At 38.1% G+C, this 15,046-nt stretch overlaps 1 protein-coding gene across 1 annotated transcript in view; it reads left to right on the forward strand.

Annotated features, from left to right (window-relative positions):
- Positions 1–4,868: 4,868 nt before the first annotated feature.
- The window catches only part of LOC121430937, a 32,117-nt gene continuing 21,939 nt past the window's right edge, over positions 4,869–15,046 (forward strand). The window contains exons 1-4 of the mRNA XM_041628373.1: positions 4,869–5,479; positions 11,700–11,876; positions 13,585–13,914; positions 14,524–14,595. Coding sequence (XP_041484307.1) covers positions 5,359–5,479; positions 11,700–11,876; positions 13,585–13,914; positions 14,524–14,595 — 700 coding nt within the window. The 5' untranslated portion in view covers positions 4,869–5,358. The remainder of the gene's footprint in view (positions 5,480–11,699; positions 11,877–13,584; positions 13,915–14,523; positions 14,596–15,046) is intronic.

Consider the following 15,046-nt stretch of genomic DNA (forward strand, 5'->3'; position numbering starts at 1 on the left):
AAACCAGTGTTGTTTCAAGTGTGGTCATGCATATATTAATTCCGGACTGGTGTTAAATTAACACCGCAGTTTTTGCAGCGCAGATTAAGCCTTGTCCATGCTGTATTAAACTTGATTATTTTTTACGAGTGAAATATATTGTTTTTAATGCATCCGTCAATAATCAATCTTGATTTTTTTTTTATTTAGGGGAGTGACATACGGTAATGTTACAGTACTCACATCAGTTACCCCATGTAGATTATTTTTATGAAAATAAACGCAAATCGCCTTACTTTCCTACAGTTTAAAAGTTAGAAGGACGACACTACACTGTTAAAAAACATGATTTTACAGAGAATACATGATTTTACGACTGACGTTGTTTTTACTGTGTGTTGATAAGTCTATATGTTTTTTATGATGCTTTTACAACCAATTTTTCAAATCAATTTCTCACTGTTTTATGAAAACAATGAATGCTTATATTCTCTTACATCATATTTAGGACATACCAAACGGGTCGTCACGTGGATGTTTGAATAGTTGGTCTTACAGAAATTACGACTTCTTTCCACTTGACAGAATCCAATCCTAATACTTACATTTTTAATCATTTGATATCTTATCCTTAGGGTTGCATGTTTTAAACAGTGTAAAAATTATTTGAAAAAATGATATGTATTACCATTCTGTATATAATGAAAAGGTTTTAAGTCTAAGATACCTTTATTTTTCCTCAAAATGACCGATTAACAGCTAATTATTCCATAGATCTCAATGTAATTATGAATTTTGAAGTGTGTTTTCTCTCATTGGACCTGCTGGACATAAAATGGTGTGTCGAAAGTTAATGCAACATTTGATCACCCTAGTATTTTGCAATTTTAATCTTGTAACATCAATAATTAAATCTGTAACAAAAATCGAATAATTATCTGTTATTGTGTGCATATTAATTGCACTTTTCAGGTAAAAATATTTCATTTCACATTTTTGCCCCAAACATGCCTGTTATTCATATGCTTGGCAAAATGACTATATCATGGGTCGAAATATTTGTTGAAATGATACACAATTTTTTTACTAACAAGTAAGTTTAAATATTTCTGCAGTTTACTAAATGATTCGGTTGCGAATCAGAGCTGACATACACATGTATTTCATTCCTGCATAATTTCAAAATTGTCAAATTTGTATAACACTGAGTTGTTCCCTGCTTTTAACTGCCTAGACATATGAGGCTTACCGTCGTATTTATTATATAAATACTAAGTCAAGTTAGTTTTAATTAACATTCACCGCATCCACCGGCTCCGCCACCCCTGTTACTGCAAACTTAATGTGCTATATACTGTATTGAACTAATTTATAGTTATATGGATAGCCTATAGTTCTCGCTTCGAAATGAGATCTTACTCAATAATTTGGTCAGGATGCCGTGATCTCGCAACAACTTATCCATGGCATTCGTGTGGATAAGTGTTCATCCGCCACCCTTTTAGCATAACCATCCATTGAAATGAGACCATAGCTGTAATGTCAACAATCCCATACTTTTTCTTCTCATTGTAAAATTAAGAAATATTATCGGATCGATTTATTAACCAAGGTATATAAAAAGAGGAGACTGTTTCTCAGTTATTTTTCCGCATAGTGTCATATAAGCCCTACAATGGGCCCACACTGTAAAAACACTGTAAAAAACCAATTGGTGCCAATAGAGGACCACACCCTGAGGTGTTAAAGTTACACCCTAGAGATTAAACATAACACCAAAGAATGTAAATATAACAACAAAATGTGTTGTAATAACACCTATAGGTGTAAAAATAACACCACAAATTTAGCACCGGTGTAAAATAACTGGTGTGGTCCTCTATGTTCACCGGTTAAAACCACAGCTGTGCATATAGCACTGTAAAATAGGCGATGTTAATTTAACACCAGTTCGGAATCTATATATGACCACACCAGAGAATGTTAAAACAACACCGGTTTGTTTTTTTATTATTTCCAGATTTATACAACACCAATTAGTGTTAAAATAGCATCGATTTAACTTCAAACCAGTGTTGTTTCAACACTCCTCTAGTGTGGTCATATATTAATTCCGGACTGGTGTTAAATTAACACTTCAGTCTGCAGTGCAGATATAGGCTGTTCCATGCTGTAATAAACTTAGTTGTAGATTTTTACGAGTTTAATATCATGAATATATTGTTTCACTGCATCTGCAAATATTTATTAATCTTCATTTTTTATATATCGGGGAGTGACATACGGTAATGTTACAGTACTCACCAATGTACATTTAAGTGTACGACAGTTTCCACTACGCTAAAATTTACAGATTCGAATATGGAAATAAACGCAAATCGCTCTTATTTTCTTACAGTTTGAAATTAAGTAAAATGACACTATCTACTTTTGCATTAAGGACAGGATTCATTTCTAACGAAGCCAAACTTTATAAAAATGTTTCCATGAAATAACATTAACAGAAGTAACCTCTGTATAAGTGATCAATTTCAAGCTTCTAAAAATAAATATTTTTATCCATTTAGTCAACGTTGTTACTATCGTACTTTATTCTTATAAATCAAGTGAGCTCCATTCCTAAGTCACTGACGAAACTGCACGTTTTAAACGAAATGCGGCATCAAACATTTTTCCTTTGAATTCAAATTTGGGAAATCAATTTGTTGGAATTTAACCTATATCATTGCTACTATTTGAGATGAAATATATAATTAAATATTTTAATGCTATTCCAAATTTGTTAGATGATCTACGAGGGCGGGGGGGGGGGGTCGGTTCACCCTACCTCGGGCTACCAAATAAAGAGAAAATAATGCCCTACATTTTTCACCAACCCCTGTTTGTGTTTTCCAAATTTATAGGGACAAAATAACATTCATTTTATGGTGAATCCCTGATTTTTTTTTGCTTGTCAACATTTCTCGGTAACAAAATGACCTTAATTTGTTAATGAACGTACCCTCCTTTTTGCTTGTTAGAATAATATATGTGTAAAAATGATCTTCATTTAGAAGTGGAAACCCTCTCCCCCTTTTTGTTTTGCTTGTCAAATTTCTAAAAGCTAGATCCGCCTCTGATCTTTGTCTTATGCGTCTGTGACAAATATCTTTTACCATGCGATTTAACTCAATCTACTTGGATGCATCAGATAGTTTACGTATCACTATAGGGCCCCTACCTTTTTAGTATGAGCTAATTATACACATAATTACTTTGAGGAAATAGAAACGCAAACAATTATTATTTCACCACTAAGTGTGTATAATTACCAAGCAAATAGTAATTTTCCACTATAGTCACATTTCAACCACATCATACTTATGTATATATAACGACTGAAACTAAAATTTGCTAGTCATCCGTATTCATGGTCCTAACACGTGGCACTCCTCTTCATACAATCGTTTCCAAACCATACGAAATCAAATGTAATGTCTTTTATCTCCTTATAAACACCAACTTAAAAACTATAGGGTATTCCTGGATTAAAAATAATTAAGAGTAGAATGAATAGGGCCTAAACCTAATTGGTTATAACAATTTACCTGTGAGGGTTAAATCACCTAATGACGCACACACACACACACGAACACACGCAAGCACACACACACTAACACACCCACCCTTACAGACACACAAAGTCCCATCTACCTGGGCACTCTCACACAAAATAAACATTGTGAGGAATAAAGTAATAAACAAATGAAAACCAAAACAGATAAATGAATAAGTAAATAGGAAAATAAATATCTTAGAGAATAAATGAATAAATAAATGAGTAGATTAATAGATACAAAATAAAAAATCGACAAAGTAAGTGATGAAATTAGGTGCAGTAGATGAATCTTATAGTGATGATTTTCCCGTGTATTCCCCCCTGAGGCCTGACATCTCTATTCCATTGTGAACGACGAGCATGTAATATATTCAACACAAGCTTCGTTCACACGTGGGTTGCTAATCGGAGTATGATTATATTATGTATGGATTAAAATTCCGAATGCTATTTTGGTCGGAGAAAGCCATGTCAGAGGAAAGATGGGAGTTAGTCTGCTATACAGACTCTGAATTGCTCGTGAGGTGGGATCTTAGCGCGCGAAGCGCGTTGCTGCTGGTTTGCAAAGCCTGAAAGGGCGAGCGAAGCGAGCCATTTCAGATGCAGCCACAGTAGACCTAGTCTGCTATGCAGACTCGCTGAATTAGTTGTGGTACACACACTTTTGTAGACTAGTACCCTTTTCATAAACCTATCCTCCAATTAGCCGCCTAAGAGTAATGCGGATAATTCAATAAAAATTGCATTCATAAACTCCGAAAATAAGCTGCATTATTTTTACGAGCGCCCGTCCTGAAAAAGGCGGATAATCGCCATGACAACTGGACACGCCCCCTCCGATGCGGTTGTGTTGGAAAAGGGTGACCTTGTGACCGCACCATGGCAATTATCCGCATTATTTGGAAATGCGTTCATAAACTCAAAATCTTGTCCCGATGCTGCTATTATGCGGATAATAGCAGCATCAGAGTAATGCGGATAACTCTTGTCCTCCTCCAATTTTACGACCAAATTATGCTGCTATTAGCCGCCTAATTCATTTTAATTGGTTTCGGAGTAGTGCTCGTCTGGACATATTTACTCCAACCTTCTTCCGACCAAGTTACTCCTGAAAACCAGTAGGAGGATCTTGGTCAGAGTAACTCAAACTTTTCCTTTGGGCTATCTCCGATCAAAATAGCCTACGCATGGGCCGTGATAAAATGAATAACTTTGTAAATTCAATCAATGTATAATATTTTTTCTCCGAGTAGCAACCCACGTCTGAACAAGGTTTCGATCATCAAATGCATCAAATGACAACATTTTTTGCATTCTATTCATGGTGGTATTGGTGACATCGTCGCTTTACGCGACGAATGGTTTCGTTTCCTCTCTTCCTTAGTTTTGAACCACAAAAAACACGCACACCCTCTCATATGTACCATTTACACAAACAGTTGCGTTGAGGAAATACATATCTAAACGGGTTTTTTTTACCACTATCTGTGTAAATATTTGAATGCACAGCGAGAATGATTTTCCACACTGATTTCCCCATCTCTCTCTTTTAAAAGTTACTGATCCGGAAAACCAGGAATTGGTGAATATTGTATGGAAGTATTTGAAAACGTCATTTTAAAGCTGGTGTTCCTGATTTATTACATTCCTTGCACTTCATAGGTCAATGGCAACACATACGTATTTTTCGTGCTTTGGAGCATTTTTTTCAGAACTATACAAGAGCGGACTAGTGTAATACATTGTAGTTCGAAACTAACACGGGATAAAGCTGAGAAATCATGGAGCGAGGTTTGGATCTGAGAAGACTTCATGTCTTTCTTCAGTCATCATTGTCGCTACTACTGTTGTGTCCAGCACGCTTTTCCATAACAGCAGGGAGTTCAACAGATCAACCATGTAGTAAGATGTATCATTAATTTTGGCCAACAAGATCATGGTATGGACGAGAATGGTCGTGATAGTGGGCATATGGCAGTGATGAGGACCTTCTTCATGGTAGTGGTATGGAAGTGGTCAAGGTAGTCGTAACGGTGGTCATGGTGGTTAGAAATGTACTGAATTCTGACCAACAAGATCATGGCATGGACAAGAATGGTCGTGATAGTGGGCATATGGCAGTGATGAGGACCTTCTTCATGGTAGTGGTATGGATGTGGTCGTGGTAGTCGTCATGGTAGAGGTCATGGCAGTGGTCAAGGTAGTGGTCATGGTAGAAGTCATGGTAAAGGTACGGTAGTATGATAGTGATCATAATAGTGGTGTGACAGTGACAAGGCTGGCACGTTTTAAACGGTGTGTTTTAAAACACGTGAGAAAATGCGTTTTAAAACACACGTATTTGCGTGTTAAACCAATTTGTGTGTTAAACCATTGTTAAACAAAAAACGCTTTTTAAATCACTGCATAGACTTGTGTGTTGTAAATTTCCATGGATATGTGATTACAGTGATTTTAGAAAAAAACATTTCTTAAGTCAGTGGTGCATTATTTTATTCTAACTACCCCCAAACTCCTTCTAAATAAAACATAACTGTTTTTCACCTCTTTCTCGATCTATTTCCCCGTTATTCTCGTTCTTTCTAGTATGCATTTGATCAGAATTCCTATAAAAAAGAAGCTGTTTAAGGGCATTTTAGAGTTAGAACCAGATTTGTAATTAAAAACACTAACATTGGCATTTGATTTAAAATGAAATAATTTGGATTCAATGAAATTAAGCTTTGAAACCCCATAGATTATGTCATTTTCTATCATTGTGCAAATTCATAATTGTCCACCCTAGATTGACAAGACTTGAAATTCCCTGGGATTGCATGTACATGTACACTTATGAGAAAAAAATATTCATCTTACTTCAGTGTTTTTTTTTAAGCATTCAATTTCCATGATTTAGTAATTTGGGGAAATAGCTTGTTGGAAATGCGGTAAGACATTTGTAGTCATCACTTTTACTTACTCCAAAAATGTATTTAAAACATCAACAGGTCTAGCTTAAATCATACTATGTGTTCACTTGATTTACAGAAAGTCGCATCATTCGCTGGAAGAAAAAAAACCCTTTTAAAACGATAACAAAAAAAAAAGTTCTATGATTTTGTTTTCTTTTTTGATATAAAAAACGCTTTTTATTACAACCATGGATGGTGGTATGGAAGTGGTCATGGTAGTGGTCATGGTAGAGGTCATGGTAGTGGTCATGGTAGTGGTCATGAAAGTGGTCATGGAAGTGGTCATGGTAGTAGTCATGGTAGTGGTCATGAAAGTGGTCATAATAATAATAATAGGCATTTATATAGCGCCATCTATCTAGAAGTATTCTATTCCGAGGCGCGTTGTTATCATTATCATGGAAGTGGTCATGGTAGTGGTCATGGTAGTGGTCATGAAAGTGGTCATGGAAGTGGTCATGGAAGTGGTCATGGTAGTGGTCATGGTAGTGGTCATGGTAGTGGTCATGGAAGTGGTCATGGAAGTGGTCATGGTAGTGGTCATGGTAGTGGTCGTGGAAGTGGTCATGGAAGTGGTCGTGGAAGTGGTCGTGGAAGTGGTCATGGAAGTGGTCGTGGAAGTGGTCGTGGAAGTGGTCATGGAAGTGGTCATGGAAGTGGTCATGGAAGTGGTCGTGGAAGTGGTCGTGGAAGTGGTCATGGAAGTGGTCATGGAAGTGGTCATGGAAGTGGTCGTGGAAGTGGTCATGGAAGTGGTCGTGGAAGTGGTCGTGGAAGTGGTCATGGAAGTGGTCGTGGAAGTGGTCGTGGAAGTGGTCATGGAAGTGGTCATGGAAGTGGTCATGGAAGTGGTCATGGAAGTGGTCATGGAAGTGGTCATGGAAGTGGTCGTGGAAGTGGTCATGGAAGTGGTCATGGAAGTGGTCGTGGAAGTGGTCATGGTAGTGGTCATGGTAGTGGTCATGGTAGTGGTCATGGTAGAGGTCATGGTAGTGGTCATGGTAGTGGTCATGGAAGTGGTCATGGAAGTGGTCGTGGAAGTGGTCATGGAAGTGGTCATGGAAGTGGTCATGGAAGTGGTCGTGGAAGTGGTCATGGAAGTGGTCATGGTAGTGGTCATGGTAGTGGTCATAGTAGTGGAAATGGAAGTGGTCATGGTAGTGGTCATGATAGTGGTCATGGAAGTGGTCATGGAAGTGGTCATGGTAGTGGTCATGGTAGTGGTCATGGAAGTGGTCATGGTAGTGGTCATGGTAGTGGTCATGGTAGTGGTCATGGTAGAGGTCATGATAGTGGTCATGGAAGTGGTCATGGTAGTGGTCATGGTAGTGGTCATGGAAGTGGTCATGGTAGTGGTCATGGTAGTGGTCATGTTAGTGGTCATGGTAGTGGTCATGTTAGTGGTCATGGTAGTGGTCATGTTAGTGGTCATGTTAGTGGTCATGGAAGTGGTCATGGAAGTGGTCATGGTAGTGGTCATGGTAGTGGTCATGTTAGTGGTCATGGTAGTGGTCATGTTAGTGGTCATGGTAGTGGTCATGTTAGTGGTCATGGTAGTGGTCATGTTAGTGGTCATGTTAGTGGTCATGGTAGTGGTCATGGTAGTGGTCATGGTAGTGGTCATGTTAGTGGTCATGGTAGTGGTCATGGTAGTGGTCATGGTAGTGGTCATGTTAGTGGTCATGTTAGTGGTCATGGTAGTGGTCATGGTAGTGGTCATGTTAGTGGTCATGGTAGTGGTCATGGAAGTGGTCATGGAAGTGGTCATGTTAGTGGTCATGTTAGTGGTCATGGTAGTGGTCATGGAAGTGGTCATGTTAGTGGTCATGGAAGTGGTCATGTTAGTGGTCATGCTAGAGGTCATGCTAGTGGTCATGCTAGTGGTCATGATAGTGGTCATGTTAGTGGTCATTGGAGTTGTCATGGTAGTGGTCATGGTAATGGTCATGTTAGTTGTCATGTTAGAGCTCATGGTAGAGGTCATGGTAGAGGTCATGGTAGTGGTCGTGGTAGTTGTCATGAAAGTGGTCATGGTAGTGGTCATGGTAGAGGTCATGATAGTGGTCATGGAAGTGGTCGTGGTAGTGGTCATGTAGGTGGTCATGTTAGTGCTCATGGTAGAGGTCACGGTAATGGTCAGGTAGAGGTCATGGTAGTGCTCATGGTAGAGGTCATGGTAGTGGTCATGTTAGTGGTCATGGTAGTGGTCATGTTAGTGGTCATTGGAGTGGTCATGGTAGTGGTCATGGTAATGGTCATGTTAGTTGTCATGTTAGAGCTCATTGTAGAGGTCATGGTAGTGGTCGTGGTAGTTGTCATGAGTGGTCATGGTAGTGGTCATGGTAGAGGTCATGATAGTGGTCATGGAAGTGGTCGTGGTAGTGGTCATGTAGGTGGTCATGTTAGTGCTCATGGTAGAGGTCATGGTAGTGGTCAGGTAGAGGTCATGGTAGAGGTCATGGTAGAGGTCATGGTAGTGGTCATGTTAGTGGTCATGCCCCTACAGAAATTTAAGCGTGCCGCTTGCTAGTAACTAGCATGCGACTAGCAGGGCGCTCGCTTAATAAGCGAGTGCATGCTAGCGAACAGTCCCTGCTCGCTAAAAGATCGCTTAACTATTACTCTGCACGCATATTACACGCTTATTAAGCTAGCCGCATGCTAGTTACTAGCATGCCGCAAGCTTGCGCAAGCTAGTCGCACGCTTCCCGCAAGCTTGGAAATTTCTGTAGGGGTGGTAGTTGTCATGGTAGTGGTCATGTGAGTGGTCATGTTAGTGGGCATGATAGTGGTCATGGTAGTGGTCACGAAAGAGGTCATGATAGTGGTCATGGTAGTGGTCATGTTAGTGCTCATGGAAGAGGTTACGGTAGTGGTCAGGTAGAGGTCATGGTAGTGGTCATGGTAGTGGTCATGTGAGTGGTCATGTTAGTGGTCATTGGAGTGGTCATGGTAGTGGTCATGAAAGAGGTCATGTTAGTGCTCATGGAAGAGGTGGTGTTAGTGGTCATGTTATTGCTCATGGTAGAGGTCATGGTAGTGGTCATGGAAGTGGTCATGATAGTGGTCATGGTAGTGGTCATGTTAGTGGTCATTTTTATTTATTTTTTTATTGATATATTCATATTCCACAATCAACAATGTACATTTCGTAATAAATCATGTTTACAATGAAAAAAAAATGCATAACACTTGCAGGACTCAAACGAAGCAATGAAATGAAAAAAAAATGAAGGGTCCTACTAAAAAGTAGTGCTTGTAAAATGTAGACCCCCTATGAAAACTTTATACAAGGGTAATATAATACAAAAAGAGTAAAATAATCAGCAAAATTCTATACAATTATATAAATATAAACACTGTAACACAAATGTATATACACTACATACAAAATTAAATATTGACTTCGAAATAATCAATACTACCGAGGATAAGTATGAAGTTCACAAATATTAGATTGAATCAATAAGAATTCAGAAGAAACTTTTTGATGAGTAATCTAAATCGGTTAAGATTAGCTGCCTCTTTAATTTCTCTGTCCAGAGACGAATTCCAGAGTTTTGGTCCTGTGAAAAAAAAGAGTTTTGCTAGAAAATACTGTTCTGCTTTTAGGTGAGTGATAGTCATTTGATTGTCTCGTATTATATGAATGTAAAGTATTGTTTCTCGTAAATTTCTTTTGTAGGACATTGGGTACACTATTTCTATCTAGCTGATACATGAATTGGAATAGTTGCAAGCGGTACAGGTCATTGACTTTAAGGATACGTTTCTGACAAATCAATTCATCCGTATGAGCTCTAAAGGACATAATGCCTATTATTCTCATTACTGTTTTCTGAAGTGGCAAGACTTTATTTAGTCTCGTTTGAGAGGCATTACCCCATGCCAGAATTCCATAATTAAGATACGGTAGAATTAATGAACAATACAACATGGATAGCGCCTGTGCTGGAAGAACTTTTTAAGGCTTATTGATGACTCCAATATTTCGTGACACAGTTTTGCAAATAGTGTTGATATGATTCCACGTATTAAAGCTTGTTATCAATAGTAAGACCTAAGAATTTTGTTGTTTGCACTTCTTTGATTTCAGTATTATCTAAAAGTATTTGATAGTGGTCATGGTAGTGGTCATGGTAGAGGTCATGATAATGGCCATGGTAGTGGTCACTAGCTGCTGTGGTCAATGTAGTGGTCATGGTAGTAGTCATGATAGTGGTCATGGTAGTGGTCATATTGGTAAAGTTTAGTGGTCATGGTAGTGATATGCTAGTGGTATGATATTGGTGTGGTAGTGGGTATGGAAGTGGGTATGTTAGTGGTATGGTAGTGGTCATGGTATAGTGGTATGGTAGTGGTCATGGTAGTGGTCATGGTAGTGGTCATGGTAGAGGTCATGGTAGAGGTCATGATAGTGGTCATGGTAGTGTTCACTGCTGTGGTCATTGTAGTGTTCATGGAGGTAGTCATGATAGTGGACATGGTAGTGGTCATAGTGGTCATAGTAGAGGTCATGATAGTGGTCATGATAGTGGTCATGGAAGTGGTCATGGAAGTGGTCATGGTAGTGGTCATGGTAGTGGTCATAGTGTTAAAGTTTAGTGGTCATGGTAGTGGTATGCTAGTGATATGATATTGGTGTGGTTGTGGGTATGGAAGTGGTTTTATAGTGGCATGATAGTGGTCATGGTAGTTGTATGGTAGTGGTATGATAGTGGTGATATATTGGTATGGTAATGGTCGTGGTAGTGGTATGTTAATGGCATGATAGTGTGATCACTATTTTCGTCATTATTATCAATACTTTATTATTAATGGATATGTGACAACTTCAATACTGAAAACTCTGATGGAAACGATAACGATGATAATATTTATTATTGTACCATCATCATCACCAATATTCTAGTAAAATAATAATGATGATAATATTACGATAATTGATATCATCATTGTTATCATTTCCATCATACTTTTCAGCATTAAAATTATCATGTATTATTTTTGTCTTTATGTAGTTTTGGGTGCTGTTTGGTGGTCCATCATAGTATTCGTCATAATTTATCATCACATGTAACTGCAGTTATAATCTAATATTAATTTGCAATTATAAATTGACCAAGGTAATTATTATTTATGTCGTTTTCCTCTCACCTCTGTATTTCTAGATGTCCAGCCTATACATAAATGTCTCATCAATACATATGACATGGAAAATAATCCAACGTCAACTTCTGCTCCTCCTATTATAACAATGTCATGTCCTGATTATGAGAGTAACGAAGATCAAGAATTCTACTGGGCAAGCGGGGATTCATGTTGCCCCCAAAATGAGGTTACTGCAGGTGACTTTCATTATTTTTTTCTTTGTGGATACATTTATCATAAGAAAATCGTTTTTATTCACGAATGAAATATACATGGCATAAGAAATTTCGCCAATACTCTGAAAGTAGAGAACTATTAACAAACTAAAATAATATATGATGAGACAAAATACTTAATTATTTATTCTTTATTGAAATATGAGAAGTGGTTTTTTTTAGGTACATTGACAAGATTTTTTCGCTCTTCTGGTCAGAGATGGTAAACTCTACCGCCACTCCCCGAATCCGCATTTGCTATTTGTGATTTTCAGTAAGCAGTTTTCATGATTTTTGGCAAATATCTGCTAAAGGGGGCAGGCATTAAATTTGCGCCGTGCTACGTGCAAAATTGTATACTGTCCGAAAAAAGACCTTTATTATACATCGCTGCCCATCCATCTCCTGTCTTGTTATGCGCCATTAATTTGAAACTATGAAGATTGCTAAAGTTTCTTAATCAGACAAAAGGAAGCACTTAATATGAGCGAAATTACACATTTTTTTTTCTCCCAAAATAAATCGCAGAGGTTCTCCGTCCTTCGCGTGCATGGGAATGGAAGAATCTTTTTCCTGCATCATCCCTTTGACATTTTGAGCTACTTTTTCTTCGTAATTGAGTTGTATAATATAAGAAATATCAAAATTAGAGCAGGTTAAGGTTTCAGACAAAATTCAGAGCAGCAACGCCATTCGTGGAAAGGAATTTTTTTCATCCTGCATAGGCCTACTTACATGTATCTTTTACTCTGTTTTGCAAATGTAACGTAGCTACATATTTTGCTATCGAATCTGATCTAACCAAGGTAGGCATTTTAAACCACTTCTATTTTTTAAGTTTTAGGGAATATTTTTGCTTCTGCGTTTCGCGCGGGAAGAGAAATTATTTCATATTTCTCGATCTTTCCCATATTTGGGGTGCTCATATTTTTTTAAATCTTAGTGTTCAAATTAAATTCGAGTTCAAATCGGTACTAGAGACTAAAGAGACTTCTCCTTTTGATTTAAATGTGATGAGACATCGAAAGCGCTTCGCGCGGGGGAGGGGATTCTCCCCACCCTGCACCCTAGGGAGCGCGCTTAGCGGGCAAGTACCGCTCCTACAAAATTAAATCCTGGCTACGTGGTTGTAGTAGAAGTAGTTTTGTAATAGAAGTAGTAATGGTAGTAGTGTTAGTAGAAGTAGTAGTAGCAGCAGTAGTGAGAGCAGTAGTAGTAGTAGTAGTAGTAGAAGTAGTAGTAGTAGTAGCAGTAGTAGTGAGAGCAGTAGTAGTAGCAACAGTAGTAGTAGTAGTAGTAGTAGTAGTAGTAGTAGTAGTAGTAGTAGAGTAGTAGTAGTAGTAGTAGTACTAGCAGTAGTAGTAGCAACAGTAGTAGTAGTTGTAGAAGTAGTAGTAGTAGCAGCAGTAGTAGTGAGAGCTGTAGTAGTAGTAGTAGTAGTAGTAGTAGTAGTAGTAGTAGAATTACTAGTTTTAGAAGTAGTAGTAGTAGTAGTAGTAGTAGTGCAAGTAGCAGAAGTAGTAGTATTAAAAGTACAGTAGTAGTAAAAGAAGAAGAAAAAGAGGAGGTAAATAAGTAGTATAAAAGAAGAACCAGAATAAGAGGAGTAGGAAAGTAGATGCATAGAAATAAGAGACGTAGACAAGGTCAATTAAACTGTGTGGAAATTTCATTTTATATGCATTTGCAGAAGTAAACCTTAAACCTGGAATGAGAACAAAAATAGAGTGTTCGCTGGTGGCCTCGGATCATGACGCCATCACGAATCCTGTGATCTACGAGTGGACAATGCAGGCTCTTGAAGGGTATCGGATTATTCTGACAGTAGTTACACACGACGTCTACAACACATTTACAGCGACAGATGAAGAGGGCGACAGCGAGTTCACATTTTCTACTAGAAGCTTTTTCGAGGTTGGGGACTCCTTCTTATCATCGTCCAATGTTGTCCACATGGAAGCTTCTTTAGAGAGTTTGGATTCACAATTCACCGTCATTGGGCAGGTAGTCAACATATTAAGTGAGTTGTTAACTTTGTTTCATATAACTTTGCCGTGATGGCTGGCTTCGTTATCAAGTGCCCGCTAAAGCAATTGTGATTCAAGTGTAACTTAAAATATATATATATATGGCACCTTTTTATTGCATATTTTTATTTTTATATATTTATTGATATCATTATAATTATGATTATCATTACTGTAAATAACTGATCTTATGTAGTCACTACTCAGCTATTTTAAAACCGAGGTAATGACTTGACAATGAACAAGAACAAATTCTTTATTATTGAATAAAGTGGAATTATCGTCTTAACAATATTATTATTTTTATATATGCAAAACGACGAATTGCAATATTATGAAGAAATCATGATTTCATGTAATCACAGACATGACAGAAGAAAGTGGAGATGTGACATCATCAGCACACCTAATGAATATTGATGACGACCTGCATACATCTCTTTTCACAAAATATTGCTAAGGTTTTAGGGCAGCAACGACATCTGAAGAGAACATTATCACCATTCCGAGTGAATATGTGAAGTTTGTTTGTGATATTTCCCTCAAAAACAAACGTAAAAAGTGATATTCGATTCATAACATGAATAAATGTATTGCTACAGATACATTCGACATCACCGATGATCCCCAGGGGTGCTCTGACAATGGAAGGAACTTATGGGATACAGATACAGGTAAGGACCCGAGCTCCATAAAGCTGAATAACACAGGCGCCGGAAGCGGGCACTTTTTTTTTTGGGGGGGGGGGCAAAACGAGATTTTGCCCCCCCTCCCATGTGTTTCCCTAAAAGTAGGAAAATCATAAATTATTTAACATGTTTAAGGACAAAAGTAAACGATGAAGGCACTTTTCTGCCTAAAAATTGTCATTTCCATTGTCAAAAATGAAAAAATTTCGCCCCTGACGGGGCAATTACATGTTAGCCTCGCGTCTTTTGACGAACACGTCCCTCTGTGAAACATACATCCGATAAGCCCATCTTTCCATCATATTACAGTGTGATAACTTTTAACCTTTTAAAGAATACATTTCAGACTGAAACCGAATGGCAGATTGAAAGTGATTTACCAATGCATGCTGGCTGTGTCGGCTAACAAACGCGCGGTCGCCCAGAAACGCTCAGA

The sequence above is a fragment of the Lytechinus variegatus genome, chromosome 17 (assembly GCF_018143015.1).
Source record: "Lytechinus variegatus isolate NC3 chromosome 17, Lvar_3.0, whole genome shotgun sequence".
Classification (NCBI taxonomy): Eukaryota; Metazoa; Echinodermata; class Echinoidea; order Temnopleuroida; family Toxopneustidae; genus Lytechinus; species Lytechinus variegatus.